The sequence below is a fragment of the Leuciscus leuciscus genome, assembly GCF_965113295.1.
Source record: "Leuciscus leuciscus genome assembly, chromosome: 18".
In the NCBI taxonomy this organism is placed as follows: domain Eukaryota; kingdom Metazoa; phylum Chordata; class Actinopteri; order Cypriniformes; family Leuciscidae; genus Leuciscus; species Leuciscus leuciscus.
The window spans coordinates 30,041,059-30,064,207 of NC_138742.1; the positions used below are offsets into that span (position 1 = coordinate 30,041,059).

Genomic DNA, 23,149 nt, shown 5'->3' on the forward strand with positions numbered 1-23,149 from the left:
TATGCAAAGCAACAAAAGAAAAAGTGTTATTAACAGGGATGTAGTTCTCATTTTACCTTTCAAAATCTGTCACTTTCTTTTTCAGACACAATGGATCCCATGCTGTCAGGGCTGGCCTTACAGCAACAGCAACAACAACTCCAGCATCCTCAAGTGGGACATGTTCCACTCGGCAACTTAGGCCCACAGGGACATCACATACAAGCCATGCAAGCAAATCGACAGTTAAATCCAGCAGCCCTACAGCAACTTCAACAACAACAACAACAACAGCAGCAGCAGCACCAACAACAGCAGGTTCAGCTGGCTCAACTAAGTGGTGCACGTGGTCCTTTCAACCCCTCTAACCAGATGCCTGTACCTCCTGGCTGGAACCAGTTGCCCTCTGGTGTTCTCCAACCACCACCTGTCCAGGGTCCCATGGGGCCAGGTTGGAGGAAAGCCCCCCCACAGCCACAAATGGGGCAGCGTCCACCCTCTTTGGCATCGGTTCAGACGCCCAATCATCCACCACCACCATATCCATTTGGAAGCCAGCAGGCTGGACAGGTTTTCAATACAATGACACCACTTCAGTTGCAGCAACAGCAACAACAGCAGCAGCAGACAGGGGTAAACCAGTTCGCCACCCCTCAGCCCAAAGGCCCTCAGGGAGCACCAGGTGTAGTCGTCTCAAGAGCACCTCCTCCTCTGCCTCCTTCCTCTGCCGCGCAAGGCAATCTTGCAGCTAAGTCCCCTGGGTCGTCGTCATCTCCTTTCCAACAGGGCTCACCTGGAACTCCTCCAATGATGGGACAGGGACAGGGGCAACTTGGTCCACGTCCCACAACCCCCCAGGGGTTCCCACAAGGTGTTGGGTCTCCAGGGAGAGCTGTGATGGGACAGGCAGGAAACATTCAGCCAGGCTTTATGGGCATTCCTCAACATGGACAGGTTTCTCAAGGTGGTATGGGAGGTATGTCTTTAGCTGTTTAATGTAAAAGTGATATTATATTCAGGGTTTGTACGAGGTGTTTTGAATTTGACTTTGACTTTTTGAAATTTGAAGTCCGGCAAAACCCTTGAAAACAGCCATATTTACAAAGAGGTACTTAAAGTGCTTGACTTATTTAAATACAATTTATGAAATGTAATTTTTTTTTAACACTTTAACGCAAAATTAACACTGCAGCCCGTCTGTTAAACCCCCATCAGACCTTTCCTCGATACGAAGTACGCCAACATTATATAATATAAATAAAATATTCTTTATTGAACAATAGTAGCCATTATAAACTTTGTATTTAATATTTAATATGTTATTAAATGCGTTGTAAGTTGTATTTTGGATACCTTTATATCTGTAATTTCACTTGAAAAAATCCTTAAAACATACTAAAGATATTGTTTGATAAGTGCAATCTCTGATTGTAGTCCTTGCAAATCAAAGAAGTAGTGCTTAAAGTCCTTGAAAGTCCCTCAATTTCATTTTACAATATCTGTATGAACCCTGTAAATTGTTATTTAGCCTATTTGGCTGCTTGTATTTTAATTTATATAACTTTTGCAGGTATGCCCAAACGAATGCCAATGGGGTTCCCAAATGCTCCTGTTAATCATAACTTTGCACAAGGACAGGTTACTACCACTGGAGCAGGTAGTACACCCCAATTACAAAATAATCAGAGCGTGGCAAACACTGGTAAGATGTGCACATGTAAAGTGTATGAAGTTATGCCCACTTTCTATCTATAATTTAATTCGTTTTTTAACACCTCTGAAAATCTTTCCATAGGTGTCCAGTCTTCAGCCTCAGGGCCAAACCACATGCAGTCAAATCCCCTTCAAGGTGCTGTAATGACCCACCACACTGGCATGCCAGCACAACCCCCAGGCACACCCTCAGGAGGAAGTATGGGGCAACCTCAGCAAGGGCTTCAGACTCAAATGATGGGTGTACCGCAGACCCAACATCAAACACAGGCAGTGGTTTCCTCACAAAGTCAACTTGTACAAAGCCAAACAGGGGGCCAGACTGTCCTGTCCAGGCCAGTGAATACCGGGCAACGAGGAATGACTCCTCCCAAGCAAATGATGCCACCACAGGGTCAAGGGATCATGCAAAACCAAAACCAACACAGTGGAGGACCGGGACACCAGGCATTATTGCTTCAGCAGCAACAACAACAACAACAACAGCAGCAACAACAGCAGCAAAATGCTATGATGGAGCACATTGTAGCTAGTCAGATACAGAGGCCAAAAGGTCAGCCTGGGGTAATGCCAGGCCAGATGATGAGAGGTCCTTCACCCAATATTCAAGGTAATCTGCCACAGTTTCAATCTCAGATGGGTCAGCAACAGATGACTCCGCATCAGCAACAACAACAACAATTGGCTCATTTGCAACAACAGCAGCAACAATTACAGCAACAGCAGCTACAGCAACAACAACAGTTACAACAGCAGCAACTACAACTGCAACATCAACAGCCACAACAGTCACAAATGCAACAACAGCAGCAGCTACAGCAACAACAACAGCTACAGCAGCAACCCCATCAGCAAATGGTACAACAACAGTCTCAACAAATTCCAATGAATGGCAACCCCAACCAACCATTAGGAATTCATGGGCCTCAAATGCGACTTCCAGGAAATCACCATTTAGTACAGCAACAGCTTCAGCAGAAGCAACAGCAACAGCAGGTGATGCTGCAGCAGCAACAGGCTGGTCAGCAACATCAACATCAGCTTGGAGATACTAGTGGAAATCCTGATATCGGCCAACAGATGGTTCCAGACCTGCAGAATCAGCAACAACAGCAGGGCATGTTGGGCTCTCAACATTTACAGGTTGGCAATGGCCATTTTCCTGGTCATGGCATGCAATTCAATCCTCAGTTTGCTGGTCAGCTGCAAATTGGAGGCCCATGTGGGCAAGCAGGTGGATTTCCAGTAAACAAGGATGTGACATTAACCAGTCCCTTGTTAGTAAATCTTCTCCAAAGTGATATTTCTGCCAGCCAGTTTGGTCCTGGTGGGAAGCAAGGAGCAGGTGGGGTTGCTGCTAACCAGGCTAAGCCTAAGAAGAAAAAACCTCCTCGTAAGAAAAAACCAAAAGTAGGAGAAGGACAACAGTCCGCTGATGGTCTGTGGTAAGGGCTTTTTAATCTTTGATTTTTACACTGGAGCAGACTAAATTACACTGTTGCAAATAACTACAAAGTTTATCTATCTCTGTCTTAGTGGTCTGGATTCTGTGCCTCATGGAATGGAGGAAGTAGAGATGCAAGGGCTGGGTAGTGATCAAGGGGCCGGCCTTGACTCTAACTCCAAACTCTCTGAATTCGCAAATCGACCAGGTAAATAATCAGATCTCTCTTGTTCGATGATTGATTGTTTTTACATAACTAGGGATGCACCGATATCAGAATTGGTATCGGTCCGATACTGTGCTCTCGTACTCGTACTCAAAAAAAATTTGCGATACCAGGCAGCGTGTGCACAGTGTTTGTGTCCAGTAGGGCTGGGCAAAAAAATCGATTTTTCGATTAATCGTTTTTTAAAATGTGGTCGATTCAAAATCGATTCTCAAACGCCAAGAATCGATTTTTTTCCATCTTTATGTATTAGTTTTCCTCCACTGTTCATAGGCTTGCAAACTCAATTTTATAGCTAATGCTGTGAGATTTTATGGTAGTTTTATCTAAATCATAAAATAACCTCAATTAGTGCTGCACGTTTAATCATATCGCAATCGCTATGACAAGCCTATACGCAATTAGGCTATATGACCAAAATGCTGCCAAAATGCTGTCGTGACTGTGACAGAAAAACTTGCGATGATATCGTGCGTGCGCACAAGACAGCACAGAATAGAATTATCTTTCGCGCTTGAACGAAGAACACACACAATTATGCCAAAATGTATTTTTGTCGAGTATCTTTATAACATAAGAGCAGTCTTATGACGAACGTGAAGAGTTGTGCCTCGTGAGAGAATGAGTCCGCATGTGAGTTCCGCGTCTCTGTCAACAGCGGCTGGTCTTAAAGGGACAGTACACTGTAGCCACTAATTATCTCTGTCATTTAAGTTAATCAAAGAACAAAGAGAACAGAGAAAAACACTCACTGCTCTTGAATAAAGAACTTTTGTAACTTTGATTAGTCAATATATAATTTATAATTAATGCAACACAGACTGTTTGATAATTTTATTCAATTTCTGTATGGCCTAGCTGTTAGACAGGAAGGGCACATATTATATTATATGCAACATTTTTATATGTGGGTTTATGTGAGGATTGTTAACCTGTTTGATCAAGACATGCGACTGTTCTGACTTGTCCAATTTTCAGCATCAATTTTTCATCTTGCATCAAAATCCTGTCTATTCATTGTATGCATTTGAAATATAGAGTTGGGTTCTGTTTTATTGTACCCAAGTGTACCTAAAATAAAAAGAGTTTAATATACAGGTTTGTAGCTCTTAATTTCTTTTTATTAATTAAACACTTGAAAACTTGTTCACTTTTTTTTCTTTTCTTTTTCTTTTTTTAATAAATATAGGATTTGTATTTAATATTCATTGAGTGAGTCGAATCGAAATTAATTTAGAATCGAAATTGGAAAAATCGAATCGAGAATCGAAATCGAAAATCGAATCGAGAATCGAAATCGAATCGAATTAGAGCTTGCGAATCGAAATCGAATCGAATTGTAACATCTGAATCGATACCCAGCCCTAGTGTCCAGACAAAGAAACACTGACAACAGAGAGTATAATGGGGATAAAAAAGGATGTCTGTGGAGTAAATTGATCTAATTAGTGGAATATTAAACAAAATATAGTAACGCCTATAGCTGTGGTGCGTGAGCTGATAAGCGAAAAATGTGCAGTGGATTGAGCACACAATGACACAGACGCGTGAGCTTGCCAAGCGCATCCCTTTTTCACAGACATCAGTGGAAAATTTGCTGTTCAGTCGGACGTCAATGGCAAAGAAAGTAAAACGAGGCATGTAGCTTATTATTAACGTTAACTGCAGAGAGAGAGAGCGCACACTTCTTTGAATGCTCTTGATTGCCGATCGTTCACCCAGCACACGTGTCATTTGGATTAAAAATAAATCATATATGATATATGCAAGTAAAACATGAACTGCTTTGAGATTTATATATAACCAGTGGTTCCCTATATCATTACAGGACGTTTGCAAGTCAAGTTTCATGAACTCAAGCATCCGAAGCACATGCCCAGAAAACCCGCGTCTTAGTGTTTGCTGCTGTCTCAGATGACGTGCGAATACTGAATTGAATTCTTTCACATCTTGCATTTGTACGGACAAATTCACACAAAATTATGTAAAAACGTTGGTCTTGGCGAGTATCCCAGTAAACATAGTCGGTTATATCTCAAGTGAACGTAGACAGTATATTCACATGGGATGCGTGCATTCGGTCGTAAAGGGACAGCAGCCTAATAAACCTGCTGCTGTGTTTTAATGTTAATCCAACAAAGGACAAAGAAATCACTCACTGCTCTTAACTTTTATAAAGATCCATCTATATTTTATTTATACAGTAATGAATATGCAGTGTTATTTCAGAATTTCTGTAAAAACTGAAATGTATATTTGCTGAACAAATTAAGCCAACTAATATGATTTATATTCTTTTATAAATCCCAGTAGATTTCTCTACTCAATACATTTAAAAATTACAAAGTATCGGACTCGTTCTGGAAAATGTGTTATTGGTGCATCCCTATACATAACACTTTTTATTTACTTGCATTTTATTTTTAGGTCAGCCTGGTCAGTCTGGAGATCAAAGGGTATTACAGCAAATGCCAATGCAGTTCATGCCCCCACAACAGCAGCAACAGATGCAGCAAATGCAACAGCAGCAGCAAATGCAACAGCAGCAGCAGTTACAACAGCAGCAGCAACAAATGCAGCAGCAACAGATGCAACAGCAACAGATGCAACAACAGCATCAACAAATTCAGCAGCAGCAAATGCAACAGCAGCAAATGCAAATGCAGAGTATGCAGGGTCCTCAAGGCCAAGCTGGAACATCACAAGGACCCCATCATGTCCAGACCCAGATTCATTCTTCACAACAGTCAATGCAGATGCAACAACAACAACAACAACAGCCGCCTCAACACCTCCAACAACAACTGCAGTCACAGCCACAACAACAACAGACACAGCAGCAACAGCAACAACATCAGCAGCAGCAACAACAAATGATGATGCTGCTTAAAATGCAACAAGAAGCTAAGAATCGAATGCCACTACAGCAAGGTGGGCACATGCCAAAAGGTTTAGTCAATCCCAATGATCCATCTCAGAGAATGCCTGTATCGCAGCCGGGCAACATGCCTGTAATGATTGATCTTCAAGGGCATGGAGGCGTTCCACCTTCTCCTGATAAAGCCAGAGGCATGCCACTCATGGTGAATCCATCTCTCAGTGGAGCAGCGAGAAGGACACCCCTTTCAGAGGTTGGACAACCAACACCACCAGAGGAAACTCCTGGAAACCATAGCTTGCAGGACCGGGGACCTCTTGAAATAGGTCAACAGTCAGGAAATGGAAATCAACCAATGATTCCCAGCCAAGGTCCTAATACTCATTTAATGAAATCTGTGCCTTTATCAGTGCCCCACCAGCCAGGAGCAAGTCCCCAACAGCAGTCTCAGCAAGTGGCAACAATGGCTAGCTCACATAATATTCACTTTCCAAGTGCTCCTCCAACTTCCCAAAGTTCCCGCCCTAAAACCCCTAACCGAGCCAGTCCCCGACCATATCACCACCCTTTAACTCCAACCAACCGTCCACCTAGTACTGAACCCTCTGAAATAAATCTGTCCCCCGAGAGACTGAATGCCTCTATTGCTGGTCTTTTCCCTCCAAAAATTAACATTCCTCTGCCACCGCGGCAGCCAAACCTTAATCGAGGCTTTGATCAGCAAGGTCTTAACCCAACCACCCTTAAAGCTATTGGTCAGGCTCCACCAAGCTTAGCAACTATTCCTGTCAACAATAATACCAGTGGCAACAACAATGGCCCACAGTCTTATCCGTCAGGTGGTGGCTTAGTAAGCTCTGGAGGAAAACAAGACAAACAGACTGGTGTTGGGCAAGCTAAAAGGGCTAGTCCCAGTAATAGTCGACGATCCAACCCTGCTTCAAATAAAAAAGCTGCCACTCCAAGCCCAGGAAGACAGAAGGGTGCCAAAACTTCCCTGACAGCACCTCCACATCAGCAGCAAATCATGGTTAGTCCACAGAACATGATGGTTAGTCCCAACTCAGTGCTCCCAACTACCTCTGCATCTTTACCATCAGCAGGACCTGGAGAATCAACACAGAGTTTAAATTCTGTGCAAACCAAACCTGGCAGTGCTGATTCAGTCAGAGATGGCCAGCCAGAGCAGCATCAGCCAGTTCAGTTAAGAGAGCAGTCTGCACCTAAAATGGCAAGCCCTCGGGTGCCATCTCAGGAACCCAGACGGCAAGAGGCTAACAATTTGGTTGAACAGCGTGCTGAAGATAAACAACCACCTCGGGCTACACCACATGACCTTGGCTCTGCTGTATCACCAGCATTTAGAGATGCTCCAACGTCTCTGAATCAACTATTGGACAATACAGGTTCCCAATCTTTGTCAATGAAATCTCAAAATATTCCTCAAGTGGGTGGAGACCCCGTGCAGAAATTGAGCCCTCATGCTCCCCTAGCTCAGGAGAACCAAACCAATCCTGTTGTTTCACAGAGCACAAATATTGGCACAAGTGAAACGGATCAAAAACCTAAATCTGCTGCAGTATCAAGTCCAAACTTTGTTCCCAGTAGCAGTGCAAACCTGCAGTCTGTTAGTGCAGTATCGAGCGTTAATTCAAACCAAGCTGTGCTGTTAAGCCTCACTTCAATTCCCAACCCTTCAGTAAGTTCGAGTCACAATCTTATACCCATCTCAAATCCATCTCAAACAGTCTTGCAAAGGCCCATCTCATCAGCACCAACTCAACAAAACCAGATCACAGTCTATGTAACATCCAATCCCATTAGCTCTGCTACCAACACTGCTTCTGTAGTTCCTTCAGCTATTGTTTCCAAGGTACTGGCAGTTCCCAATAAAAACATAAGACCTCCAGATATTCGTCATCAAAATCCTGCACAAACGCGTCCACAGTTCATCACAACAGGACCTGTGTATTCCATATTTCAAGCTACGTCTGTACCGTCAAGCACTAACGTCATGTCTCAGCCTGTCACAATGGTTGGTCCCATAGTTTCTGCCAGTATCCAGCTTACTCCTACCTCTGTGTCAACTACATCCCCCTCTGCACCAGCATCAACCCCTATGCAGACAAGCTCACCTGCCGTCAGCATAGCTGCTACTCAGCAGAACCGCACTGTCATTGGGCAGCTTCAAGTTCAAGTTCCTTTAAGCCAGGCTTCCTCTGTTAGTGTTGTAGCACCAACTCAACAGCCAAGTCCTGGTGTCTCTGATGCCAGTGGCTCGAAACCTAGTCCTGTTGGGCAGTCATCCTTACATTCTGGCATGCCCTCACCCTTTCAACAGCGTTTAGCCTCTCCACCTGCTTGCTCTAGCCCAGGGGCTACAGCTGTTTCCCGCAGAAGTCCCCTCTCACCAACAACAGTCTTAGCCAAAAGCAGTTCAGTCCAGACTGTTGTAAGCAAAAATACTGCACTCACCGTCTCTTCAAGCAGTGACAATGATAAAAAAGTGCGAACCCCTGCCACTCAGTTAGGAAAAACTGTGGATGTTGCCACAACACATGCTTCTTGTGCGGTTACATCTGAAACGGTTTCTGTACTCCAGCCTTCTGCTCCAGTGGCTGTTACAGCTGCTCAAATATCTCAGCAATCTGCACTTCCTCCAAAAGTGTCTTCTCCTGAACCGGTGCCCTCTCCTTCTCCAGTCCTGACTTCGACACCAACGTCTAATATGCCACCGCCAGCCTCTACCTCTGGAGTGCTTCACCTGTCCAGTCCTGTTGCTAATTCTTCGCCACCCTCTAGTTTGCCTGCAGTTTCAGTTGCTGCATCTGCTCCAGGACCTTCCACTACATCTTCTGGCTCCTCCACAGCAACATCCCCTCAACTCTCTGTGGAACAGCAGCCTTCTTCACTGGTGGAGACTAGTGTTCCAGACTCCACTGAAACCAAAGAAGCAATTGTTGATGCTTCTAACGTCTCAGGTAACTGCTTTACGATAATACAGGTAATTTCATTAGTTGTCTAGTCAAACATGAATGATTTTTTAATTCTTAGTTATTCTTTATTTTATTTAACGTAAACTATACAGCTCACCCTGAAGCTGCACAAGAAGACCAAGCTTCATGTGACCAAGCTGGTAAAGACTTTATTTTTTATATAAAATCTATTTTTACCCATGCAAATGAAAGTCAAGCAAATGGCAGTAATATGTGAACTACCTTGAGCCCAAAGTATACTTCGGGTTTTAAGCATATGATTAGCGTATGCATATGGATGAAGGCATAGCCTTTCAAAGTACACTCCATCTGATAGTGTGCGCGAACACCATACACTGTAAAAAAAGATGGACGACGCACCTTCACTGTCTTCCATTGTAGAAAAGTGAAGCCGCCAATGTCCCAATATGGCGCCGACATCTTGTGCTGATTTGGGACCTGATTCTGCACAGTAGTGAGCGGGAAGTAAAGCCGTGATATCAATGTCCCGCCCACACTCCCGCAGAAATGGTTTGGACAGTTTACTGCAGAGCAACTCCAGGGTTTTTCCTGCATAGAGAATTATGAGGCGGCCGCCTCCGTCAAATTTCGGGCCGCCTCCGTCTGTCGACAAAAACTCAAGACGGAATCACATGATTAGATACCTCTTTTCCACCGACACGATTCCGCAGCGGGTTCACGGCCGGGTTCCATTCCATTCTCAAACCGTTCTGCGCATTTCGACTGCATCAGAATAAGCACGAGCCCGGCCCTGGCCCGAGACGCTCAAGCACAAGTCCGACAGCTCATCAGAATTATCAGCCCGAGTCCGACTCGAGTCCGTTTTTTAAATTATTATTATTACACAGCGGCAGCCTGCCCTATTTGCAGCCATTAAAATAGGTCAGTTTTGTTAGTTATGTTTCTTTTCATTTCTTTATCATGTTAATTTAGACATGTTTTGGAGCATTTTTTTTTAAGTGACGACCAAGCAGCCGAACCGACAGCGAGTATAGCCTACAACATGTTTGATCAATTTAGCCTCTCAAATCAACGCTAATAGGCTACTTTACTTGGCTACAATCCATAGATAGGCTATAAAACACTTCAAGTATAAAACACTTCAAGCATATCACACAGACAGTTAATTTAACAAATGATTATTTATTAAACCACAGTGAGTAAAACAACTTTTTTTGAAATACTGAGGCAGGCTCAGGCTGCTCGAACCAGCGCTCGCAAACGAAAGGAGCAATAGCCTATCTAAACCAATTAAATTAAATAAACTTGCAGGTTATCTTACCTCAAAAATGCACGACAGAAAATGGCCATTCTTTTTTCCAGTAGTTTCCAACAGTTAAACGAAAATAAAAGTCCAATCAAACGAAAAGCATCCGTAGTTTCCAACAGTTAAACGAAAATAAAGTCCAATGAAACGAAAAGTTAGAGCAGTCTTTTACAGAGCATCGTGGAGAAAAAGAATAGCATCCACAGTGTAGCCTAAGGTTTTAACCCAGTCCTCCTCTCTTCTCTCTTCCCGCTGCGTTTTAAGTTGGCCATCTGCGATTTTTTTCTCTTAATATTCTCCATTATTTGCACATGAGGTGAATCGTGGGTCGCGCTGATGGGAAACCTTGTGTGTGCGTGCGTGCGTGCGTGCGTGCGTGCGTGCGTGCGTGCGTGCGTGCGTGCGTGCGTGCGTGCGTGCGTGCGTGCGTGCGTGCGTGCGTGCGTGCGTGCGTGAGACTGTCATGTCAGTCATATGTCACTGTGTAATTATAAGATTATTAAAGTTATGAGGTTATGAAATGTCTTTCTATGTTTGTTTTTCTATCGTCGTCGTCAGCTTCTCATATTTTTTTAATTAATGTCTAAAAATATAAAAAGAAGGATAACCCAAAAAAAGCCAGAGGCCCGGCCCGCATGTGAATTATGACGTGAGAATTGTCCCGAAGCCCGGCCCTAGGGACATAAATAAGTCAATAATAATAATATTGGCACGTCGGGTTCGGGCTGAAATGCAGGGCTTTAAGCACCTAAACTATGGAGCTTATAATATGACAAAATGATTTGAATTTGAATTGTGTAAATTTGAATTATTTGCAAGTGTAATCTAACAAAATTGAATTTTAGGTGGTAGTTTAAATAGTTCTGAATTTGATTTTTTTTTTATGAATATTGAACGTTTGAAATTTAACAAATTGAAATGTTTTTATGGCTGAATTGTATAGACATGTATTTTCAAACAGCTAGTTTTTTTGTTCTGAATTCGTATAGTGCAAATATTCAGTTTAAAAAAATACAGATTCAAGTTTTCAAGATGAAGAAATTCAGAACTTCAAATTCAGTTTTCTAAAATTCAAGTTCAAAAATTCAAGTTCAAAAATTCAGCTCTTACAGAAAGTAGGTCACAGGTCATCCACAGGGAAGAGTAAAGGATCTCAGATAAGTCGAACAGAGCATTTTGGCTGCACTGCAGTAGTTTTCTGCCACAAACGCGGTGGTGGTTCAAGAGATTCCGTGTATCTTTCGTTCAGTCGTTTTTTATTTAATATTAAGAGTAGAAAAATGAGAAAACAGCTTGAGTATTAGATTTCTTCTAATATTCTAGTAATAATAGTCCGCTGCAGCAGTTGCACGGAGCTTACAAAACGCGTGTATTGCAACTATAGGCTACATTTAATTTTCTCATCAAACAACTAGACTAGCGAATGGCTCGGCACAACAGAAGAGCTTAGACAGGGCTTTCTCTCTGTGTAGACCAGCAGTTGGTCTGAATTTGCCTATTTTCTCGACTGTATAGGCTAAGTCACGTTTTATCATGAAATACGCTGTGATTTATTCCAAAGTGACTCAGGCATATATAATGCATTTAACGTTAAATAATCTAAATGTTGACTTTCAAAAGTAGGCGCCCCAAGAAGGCTAGTCTCTGTATTTTGGTTCATTTTTGGTGAGCGCCAGAAAGATCTAAAGAGACCGAGACGCGCTAAAGCAGCGCATCATGTTGTTTTATTTATTTTTCAATGGCATGATATTTTGTAGTCATTTTGAATGTACACAAATAAAAATATACATTTTACTGTTTCGGATGATGTCATATTATCTGTATGACTAAATAACAGAGTATTAAGTTATTTCCCAGCAGTGGAACAAATCCAAGTGATGGCGCTCGCGCATCGCGCTCTCACACAACATAGTAGGATATCAGTTCTGGTGTTGCTTCATATCGCAGACTGTTCATTATCAAAATTAAACACAGTCAACCAAACATATAAAAAGTTATTCTGCATAATTTAATTGGTCTGTTGTACAATATAAAGGGCAAGCTGTGCCACACACAGTCCCACTCCAAACATTTCCCTTGCTGTGAAGACGCTGATTTAGCCTATAGGCCTACGTGTATTTTGGGACTCGACTGAAGTATGAAGCCTTCTTTATATTAATAGTTAGCATCCACATGTTACATTGCAATGAAAACTTTTGACTGAATGAGAGATTCGCGACCGTTTCGATTTAAATAAATTTGTTTAGGCTTGGCGTTTATAAAGGGCACAATATAGGCTATTTTTATAGTCTATAGCCTATATATTATTTTATTATAGCCTAGCCTACATACTTATTTTTCATTCTTGTTGTTTTCTGCATTCATTTGTCATAAGGGAAAGTAAAATATACACATAGCCTACATGTTAATAGTGTTTATCATGTAAATGTTGTATTTTATTTACAGGTCTTTACACTATTGCTGAATAGGCTAATATATATTAAAAAACATAATAATTATGACGCCTTTCTCTCTCAACATGATCCGGTGTGACTTGCACTCATGTGCATGCGACTTATTTTCTGGCAAATACGGTCAGTTAAAAAATGTTGCTGTATTGTTACAAAATGCATAGAGTGGAGACCATTTGGGCAAAAAAACAAACAAACAAAAAAAAACATATTGTGTTCATTACCCCCACCCACATTTGGGCTTAATCACTGTTATTATTAGGAAATGTATTTAGGTGTAGACAAAATCAGTTACGTTTATTTATAAATATGAACGTACCTCGCATTTCCCGGACACTAGCCGTTAGTCTACTTCTTTGGCCTATTTTTTTTTAGCTGGCCAGTTCTCAAAATCTGTGTGGAAAAGCTGCGGAGCGAGGAGAGAACACACAATGGCTTTGCTTTGGAAGTTTTTTTTTTTTTTTGTTTGTTTTTTTTTAAGTTTAGTTGCCAGAGAAAATAACACACCGTTTTGTTTAACATCAATTGATACTCAATATTAATTAAATAAATATAATGTCAGAGAATGCACAAAGCGCATCCTTTTGAGATGTAAATTATAATACATTTTAATAAAACACACAAGGCCTACATCATAAAACTCAGAAGATTATGTATTTTAATATATTATATTATAATACAAATAAAAAGGCGTCATACTTCAGTCGAGTCCCAAAATACACGTATAGGCTAAATCAGCGTCTTTACAGCAAGGGAAATGTTTGGAATAACAAGTAGGACTGTGTGCGGCACAGCTTGCCCTTCATATTGTACAACAGACCAATTAAATTACGCAGAATAACTTTTTATATGTTTGGTTGACTGTGTTTCATTTTGATAATGAACAGTCTGCGATATGAAGCAACACCAGAACTGATAGCCTACTATGTTGTGTGAGAGCGCGAGCGCCATCACTTGGATTTGTTCCACTGCTGGGAAATAACTTAATACTCTGTTATTTATAGTCATACAGATAATATGACATCATCCGAAACAGTAAAATGTATATTTTTATTTGTGTACATTCAAAATGACTACAAAATATCATGCCATTGAAAAATAAATAAAACAACATGATGCGCTGCTTTAGCGCGTCTCGGTCTCTTTAGATCTTTCTGGCGCTCACCAAAAATGAACCAAAATACAGAGAATAGCCTTCTTGGCGCGCCTACTTTTGAAAGTCAACATTTAGCAGAGGCGGACAGAGTACACAGCTTAATTACTTGAGTAAAAGTACAGATACCTCTTGCTAAATTTTACTCAAGTACAAGTAAAAGTACTACAGTCAGATGTCTACTTAAGTAAAAGTACTAAAGTACTTGTTTTTAAAAGTACTTGAGTATCAAGAGTACAAGAGTACATTTTCTAAATATTGCATTACTACTGCCACAGTGCTTACATATATTGGTAAACACAGCAAACACTTGAAGCGAAAACTATCATTAACTTGTTCAGAAAATTGAAATAGTCTGGCGAGGTGGGGCACAGGTTGGCACATTTCCGGGATGTGATATTTTTTTTCCCAGGATGGTAGGGGAAGACTCATGAATATTCATTAGGTAAGTCATCCCTGATTGGTCTGATGACCTAACCCCACCCCTAAACCTACCCGTCACTGGGGGTCTTATGACCTCCATAACCCCGCCCCTAAACCTACCCGTCACTGGGGGTCTTATGACCTCCATAATCCCGTCACTACCCGTCACTGGGGTTAAGACCAATCAGGGATGACTTCCCTAATGAATATTCATCAGTCTTCCCCTACCATCTTGAAAAAAAAAAAATATCGCTCCCGGGATGGACCTGCTTCATCCATTGTTTCGTCTCTTATCTAAATCTGACCATGGAGTTGACTTTGGCGGAAAGCTGAAGGTGATTGCTGATAGGCTGTCCCAATCAGTGGCGCCTGCACAATCCAATCACATTTGAGAGGGAAACAACAAATTGAGGGTTTCCGAGATGTTTCTTTTTTCCTTTTTTTTAGAAGAAGTAACGGGTACTCACAGTTATGGATAGAAATGTAGTGGAGTAAAGAGTACAATATTTGCCTCTCAAATGTACTTGAGTAAAGTCATGAGTACTCCCCAAAAATGATACTCGAGTAAAGTACAGATCCCTCAAAATTGTACTTAAGTACTGTACTCAAGTAAATGTACTCCGTTACTGTCCGGCTCTGACATTTAGATTATTTAACGTTAAATGCATTATATATGCCTGAGTCACTTTGGAATAAATCACAGCGTGTTTCATGATAAAACGTGACTTAGCCTATACAGTCGAGAAAATAGGCTATAGGTTATAGCAAATTCAGACCAACTGCTGGTCTACACAGAGAGAAAGCCCTGTCTAAGCTCTTCTGTTGTGCCGAGCCATTCGCTAGTCTAGTTGTTTGATGAGGAAATTAAATGTAGCCTATAGTTGCAATACACGCGTTTTGTAAGCTCCGTGCAACTGCTGCAGCGGACTATTATTACTAGAATATTAGAAGAAATCTAATACTCAAGCTGTTTTCTCATTTTTCTACTCTTAATATGAAATAAAAAACGACTGAGCGAAAGATACACAGATTCTCTTGAACCACCACCGCGTTTGTGGCAGAAAACTACTGCAGTGCAGCCAAAATGCTCTGTTCGACTTATCTGAGATCCTTTACTCTTCCCTGTGGATGACCTGTGACCTACTTTCTGTAAGATCTGAATTTTTGAACTTGAATTTTTGAACTTGAATTTTAGAAAACTGAATTTGAAGTTCCGAATTTCTTCATCTTGAAAACTTGAATCTGTATTTTTTTAAACTGAATATTTTCACTATACGAATTCAGAACAAAAAAACGAGCTGTTTGAAAATACATGTCTATACAATTCAGCCATAAAAACATTTCAATTTGTTAAATTTCAAACATTCAATATTCATTTAAAAAAAATCAAATTCAGAACTATTTAAACTACCACCTAAAATTCAATTTTGTTAGATTACACTTGCAAATAATTCAAATTTACACAATTCAAATTCAAATCATTTTGTCATATTATAAGCTCCATACTAAACGTGCTTGTCTCAAACGGAGCAAGGTAAATTTCTGCGAAAGCGCACGAGCCCCTGCCCCTCCCCCTTTTCAACATCACCTGTCAGTTATCACAACCTCCACAGACGCACGAAAGTCAAGAAGCACCTTCTCTGCAGCATCGAAGTGCCTTCACTTGTCACAGCCAGGTACTGATACTGTTTTTTGTAAGCTTCGGCTCTCAAACTAGTTAGGTTACTTAAAATATATCCATAGAGCCAGCCTGACTTAGGCAATAGCCGAAATTCTTCTGCCGTTTTTATAAAATAAGCTATCACAAGTAGCAGTCACGTAATTTACTAGTACTGTTTTGTAATTTCATGGCCCCCTATGAACTGTAAATAAAATAAAATCTGATTATTAAAATACCTAAAAATAAATAAATACATGCTTGTAAAAAGTGTTTTTTTTTTCACCTTCTAGTGGTCATTATACATAAAAAGATGCACCAGATTAATGCATTTATCTTTAAAATGTACAAAATTTTCTTCCGGGGGGGCATGCCCCCGGACCCCCCTAGAGGTACCGAGCTATCGGATTTTGCCACCTCCGCCTCATTTTCAGCCAGGAAAAACCCTGAACTCATTAAGTAGGTGTGAAATAAACAGTTTGGGAAATGTAGAAATTAAAGTTGAAGCTCCAATCTCCTCCCGAAAATTCCCCAAAAAGTAATTTGGTGCTTCAGTGACTACTTCGCTCAGATAAGCTGTCAGTCACACAGCTGTCAATCATGACATCACATTCCCATTTTTATAGCATCAAATAGCTAACTAAAAACAAACTTATAAAAAAATAAAAAAAACACCTAAACTTACATCAGCGTGAAAAAAACGACAGAAAATGACAAAACATTTTTGGGAAAAAATTATTTGAAGTGTAATTTAATTGTTTAGTTTGATCACGTCCCATTAGACTATGTGGAGAGGGTGGGGTTTATGACCTATACTGGAACCCACCACCTGGGGGCGATCGAGACACTTTGTGCGGTACGCTTGCCTATCACATGCACACTAGGGGTTGAACAGACTAGTCGACTTTAAAGCAGCACTCAGTAGCTTCGGGACTTCTTCGCTGTATTCTCGCTTTTTGCTCGCAGGTTTCTCTCTAGAGCTCCCCCCACAGCTTCGGAATAGATATTTGACAACACTGTTGTAAAAACTCGTTGTTGATTCTCAGACACCAGAGGCTATAGATCAACGACATCAAAGCAGATGGGACGTTCTTTAAAACGTCGTCTTCATTCGGGTTTGGACAGCGTGAGGGAGCGCAATAATGACAGCATTTTAGCAGATTTCTTTTGGCCGTAAAGCAATTGTTTACATCGCGAGACTTCCTGACGCAGCGGCCGGCGAACCGCCGGCTCAAAGTTGCAAGTGCGTATTTTCCGCTCACGGGCACCAGGGGGGTGCGAAACGACCACCATTCAACCCGAAATAAGTAATATAACCATTCCAATGACTCCGAAGCTCTTAAGTTAAAAAAAGTTACTTAGTTCACCTTTAATGCTCTGCCATGAAGCTTTAAAGGGATAGTTCACTTTGAAATAAATTTTTGGTATGTTTTAGCTTACCTCAAGGGCATCCAAGATGTAGGTATCTTTTTTTCCGCAGTAGTTTCAATTTTGATATTTTTAGGTCAAACCGTTCTTGTCTGTCAGTCATATAATGCAGGTCTATGGTCATTATCTCAAAACACAAGCACAGAGTCCAAATTAAAACAATTCCCCGTCGTCCAAATGAAACAATTCCCTATCGTAAGTACACATTGATGGCCTAAGACACGAAACGAGCGGTTTGTGTGAGAAAACGAACAGTATTTATATCGTTTTTAGGTCTTATACACAGCCATGTCGAAGTGATCTGATCTGACGTGTGCGCAGACTGGTGCATAGATATATACACTAGATGTCGCCTTAAAGACATTCGTTCTAATGAACTGCCGTAGACAAGGCGACATCTAGTGTGTATATATCTATGCACCAGTCTGCGCACACATCAGATCAGATCACTCGGACATGGCTGTGTATAAGCGGTAAAAACGACATAAATACTGTTCGTTTTCTCACACAAACCACTCGTTTCGTGTCTTAGGCCATCAATGTGTACTTACGATGGGGAATTGTTTAATTTGGACGACGGGGAATTGTTTTAATTTGGACTCTGTGCTTGTGTTTTGAGATAATGACCATAGACCTGCATTATATGACTGACAGACAAGAACGGTTTGACCTAAAAATATCAAAATTGAAACTACTGCGGAAAAAAAGACACCTACATCTTGGATGCCCTTGAGGTAAGCTAAAACATACCAAAAATGAATTTGAAAGTGAACTATCCTTTTAAGCTTGATGACTAATCGCTGATCATGGCCTATAGAGGGCAAAACAGGATAAGAAATCTTTGAAGTCCACTTTTACGCTTCGTTTGTTAAAATGACAAATAAATGCATACTCAGAGCACTTCATTAGATATGTTTGATTATACCATCTGGATGCTCAAAATTGAGTGTGTGAATGCACGTATTACACAGCCTATTGTTACAGGTAAGTTAATCGCCGTTCTAAACTGCTGTCGCATAACACACACACACACACACAGTAGCGTGCATATCACAGTCAGATCGCGCGCGCACAGAATCATTCAGTAGCGTAGAAATGTATTGTAAACTCTGTTCTGTGATTTATCAGTAAAATAGCTTAGAAACTGAAAGGGTCTAGCATATATTTCTTGGTAACCAAAACCCACAGCTTCACTATTAGTAGAGAGACACTGCCGGGTAGAATTAATTCACACGCAATCGCTCTCTCACTAATGCATAGATATAAATGTAATGTGTACTGAGCTACTTTATCTATTTCTGATTTAGAACAAGCAGAAATCTGTGAGAAATATATCGACCCTAAGACAAAAGAACTGATAAAATAAGCTGTAGGAGCGCCGTGTCAAATGCCATAGCTGTGCACAAGGCAACCTGTGTTCAAGTCTCAGCTCGAGGTTCAGGCTTATTTTGTCATCAATGATGCATCAGCGACTAGTCGACGTCGACTCGACTTTCATCACATAAAAGTTGTTCCACCCCTAATGCCCACTAGACAGTTTCTTCTTTGTCCAGTGTCTGCGCTATTTCTCTCCGGAAGTGCATGTGTGCGTACTGATGAAGAAATTTCCATCATGTGCACTGTATACATGCTCTAGTTAGCTCACACAAAAACTGAAGTATACTTTAGGCTTTAGCGTATGCTAATCTAATTAAAGATTATGTAATCAAGACTGGATCCAGTCCTCGACCAAAATCATTTCTTGTATTCCGTACTAACACTTTTTGCTCCGCTTTCTAACAGCTTGACTCAGACAAACTCCCAGGGATATAGCCTGAAGTTGACATATAGAAAATACAATTCACAATCTAGTGTTTAACACAAAACTAATTTCAGTTCTCTCTATTGACAGGTCAAGGGGTTACTACCACTGCAGCAGAACAAGGGTAAGGCAATATGTAATTCTCGTTCGTCATCAATACGCTATAAACTTGTTCAGCATCATCTGTCTTGCAATGTCTTTTTTCACCTTTATTTTCATTATTCTTTACCTGAATTTTAACATGAATATGTTTTTTATACTTTTGTTGATTCAGTGTTTCAATCAAAGTGTAATTTTATTGGTTAATCTGAATAAGCTCACCTCATGACACTAATAATCATGGAATGATTCATGAAATCATTCTTTTATTTGATCTGTACTCAAAATATGGGCAAGGAGAAAAAAATGTTGTTCAGCATCAAAGCAGTTTACCGCTGTTTTTCCACTTCTATAACAGATGGGCAAAGAAAAGAAAGACGCCCGTCAACTTAGCCCCAAGGTATGTATATACCAGACCTGTAGATTCAGATACCCTGCACGGGGCAGCGTGGCCATTTCAGTAAATATGGTCATGAACAGGACGGACGTTATCTGTGGTAGATGAGGAAAAACAGCAAGTATGAATTCCTCAGTTGTACAGGGGACAGATGTGGTAACTTTCTTCATTGAGAACAGTTGATTTCCAAACGCAAAGAAAATTAGAGTGCATATAGCATACAAGTTGACTTTACGACTGCAAACTGACCGTGCTCTGTGAACGTTTCGGTTAATTTCTTAACCCCACTGCCCTTCTTCCTTCCCCAGGGATACAAGAGCCACCACTGAGAAAGCAAAAGGTCCTAGTCGACGAAGCTCACGAACAGACAAGGAACCTGAGGAGGAAGCGTCCGACAACGGACAGAGGAAAAGAGCTGCTAGGCCAGGGTCAGCCTCATCTAACATAGGAAAAGGTACAGGTTAGCACTCTGGTCAACTAAATTGAAATCAGCCATAAATTAGGGGTTGCCACGACTACTGATTTCTCCTAGTCGGTTACTTGAGTGCTCATGGTTTGTATATAGCATACAATATATAAAAAAAAAAACTTGGAATGTAACTCTACACTATAGAGACAGAGCGTATTTAGGCCACGCCCACACCCAGGGGGAAAACAAACAAACCGTCTCCATTGACTTTGCATTGCGAGAGGCTGCCTCCTTGTCATTTCTTGCTTCTAACAAAAGACAGAAAAATGCCTAAAAGCTGCTGTGTGACAAGGTGTACAGCAAAGAAGCTAAAAAACCCAGAAATACGTTTTTATTAGCTCTCGACCCCAAAAAACGAGTGTTTTAGGACATAAAAGTGGATACAGGCAGTTGAGACAGAGCGTCACGTGTCTCATTACTATGAGAACTAACGTACGTCCGCTGGAGGAGACCGTAATCGGCAACACAGGATAGTTTATCTTACAGAAATATAATATATAAAACTGACATTCGGATATTTGACTCACCAGTGACCAAATGTTTAACTTACTGCACACGTGGTGTATTTTTAGTGCATACTGAGTGTCAGGATCCCACAATTCACCCATTCGTTCCAGCCTGTATCCACTTTTATGTTCTCAAACGCTCGTTTTTGGGGGTCGACAGCTTATGAAACTTATTTCTGGGTTTCTTAGCTTGTTTGCTGTACACCTTGTCACATTGCAGCTTTTAGGCATTATTCTGTCTTTTCTTAGAAGCAAGAAATGACAAGGAGGCAGCCTCTCGCAATGCAAAGTCAATGGAGACAGTTGGTTTGTTTTTCCCCCTTGGTGGGCGTGGTCTTCAGATTATGACGCATTGCGCTCTGTCTCTATTGCCTCATTTAGTATGCGCGGTTCTATGAATATGCAAATGATCCCCGCCTCCACTCACTCACTCAGCTCAGAGATCCACTGGTTGACGATCACACGTTGATCTGATTGGTTACAAGGTAGTTTGTGACGTCAGAAACACCAGCGATTTCAAAGCGTGTTTTTGAGTCTGTCTTTGGTTCACTGCAGTTTTAAGGAGAAAATACTCAGCAATGCTGTCGACTTATGAATTTGCACATGGTTTGTCTTAAAGCATATTAAAAACACCACACAGACACATAAACAACATTAAAAAGGTGGATTTTCAACTTTAAACGGTTTTATTGCACACCTTCCAGCCAATCAGAATCGAGTATTCAGATGGACTATGGTATAAGCAACATTAGCTTCTTTGTACAACATTTCAACAGTGTAAACAATAACAGATCTGTACTTACACCACTTAGATCTTTAATCAACCGCTTCAGAATAGTTTATTATAGTATGAGACACAGTTCATGTAGTGTGTTCGCGGTCACATACTCTCTTTGGTCTCGGTCATGGCTCATGTTAAGATAAACAGGCGTGTTGTGAAGAATGCATGCGCTCCAGTACTCGATGGCTTCCTACAGCGCCGACTAGTGGTGAAGTAGTGCATGATTCTTTTATATAAAAGAGTTGCAAAATGTATAAATGTGTATAGAAAAAATAATAATTTGATAAGACTAGAATAAATTGCTCCAGTAATGGATGTTCCTCTCTGTAATGTTTTGACGGTATGTCCAGCATAAGATGTTTCAGAGCAGAAAGCATCCGCTGTGCATCACATGACCTGATTGAGATGTGTCTAATCTACCTTTTCTTTCCACCCTCTTTCTAGAATCAAACACTGGAGCCAGTCCCACCCAGGCAAAACGAAGGAAGTCAAAGTAATCATGAGTAAACCTGTGAATTGTACATTATTTTTTTGTTCTCTGAACTTGTTTTATCTGCTGTTTTTTCCCTTTTGGTCTTGAGCAAGATAACCATGTACAGAAGTTTTCTCTTTCTTTCTTTTTTTAATCATGATACTGTATTTTGTCCCTGGCTACTAGATGAGATGAGATGTTTAGAATTGTGTATGATGTGTTTGTATGTCTTTTGTTTTGGTGTGACTTTTTTATTATTATTATTATTATTATTATTAATATTGATAAATTCTAGATTAATCGTGTGATGCAGACTAAGAATAGAATCATGTCTGTAGTATCACAATATAATAATGTGACAGAATCAGAATTTGTACTTCCCCCACCATGACTTATATGATGAATAACTGTATTTCAATACTGTCAGCACCAATGTTCACCCATTTAGCCCCCGGATCACATGCATTAAACTATTTTTACAAGTGTACATCTGACTTGTTTTTGTCTCTAGACGAGCATGCTGCTAATAGAAGCTCCCTCACAAATTGTGATGTTTTTAATACAAAAGTACCATAAGTTTCATTTGATTTACTAGAAATGTCAGCAAACTTAAATTAGAACAGGTTTAAAGACAAGACAGGGAAAAGTTCAAAATGTAATGCTAGCATGCATACTGATTAATTGCCACATACCCTCATTATGTGCATGGTCTTTCAGTCTGTGACTACCAAAAAGCAGCTAATTTATGAGATTGATATGCTGAAGTCTAATCAAATAATAGTCAGAAATAGATTGTGGATAATGGTTCTGATTCATTCATCACACAGGAAATGGAAGTTAGTATGCAATGAATTTCTTGAATGTATTTCACCATAAAAATGAAACCTCAAAAGGCTTAGCTGGGTAGCAACCCCATTTAGCCCCTGCTGGTGGATGTCAAAACCACACTTCTGCAGAAAAAATCTAAACAATTTACATACATGGTGAGATGTATGGTGTCAGAGAAATTC

The 23,149-nt window shown here is 40.7% G+C and overlaps 1 protein-coding gene across 3 annotated transcripts in view; it reads left to right on the forward strand.

Annotated features, from left to right (window-relative positions):
* The window catches only part of ncoa6 (nuclear receptor coactivator 6), a 35,472-nt gene extending 12,846 nt beyond the window's left edge, over positions 1-22,626 (forward strand). For 2 of the 3 annotated variants that reach the window (XM_082144959.1, XM_082144960.1), the window contains exons 6-15: positions 86-955; positions 1,550-1,681; positions 1,775-3,137; positions 3,229-3,344; positions 5,790-9,221; positions 9,329-9,376; positions 19,506-19,539; positions 19,873-19,914; positions 20,220-20,365; positions 22,112-22,626. In XM_082144959.1, the coding sequence (XP_082001085.1) occupies positions 86-955; positions 1,550-1,681; positions 1,775-3,137; positions 3,229-3,344; positions 5,790-9,221; positions 9,329-9,376; positions 19,506-19,539; positions 19,873-19,914; positions 20,220-20,365; positions 22,112-22,164 (6,236 nt within the window). In that variant the 3' untranslated portion in view covers positions 22,165-22,626. The remainder of the gene's footprint in view (positions 1-85; positions 956-1,549; positions 1,682-1,774; positions 3,138-3,228; positions 3,345-5,789; positions 9,222-9,328; positions 9,377-19,505; positions 19,540-19,872; positions 19,915-20,219; positions 20,366-22,111) is intronic. The other variant, XM_082144961.1, reaches the window with a different exon arrangement.
* The last annotated feature ends 523 nt before the right edge of the window (positions 22,627-23,149 follow it).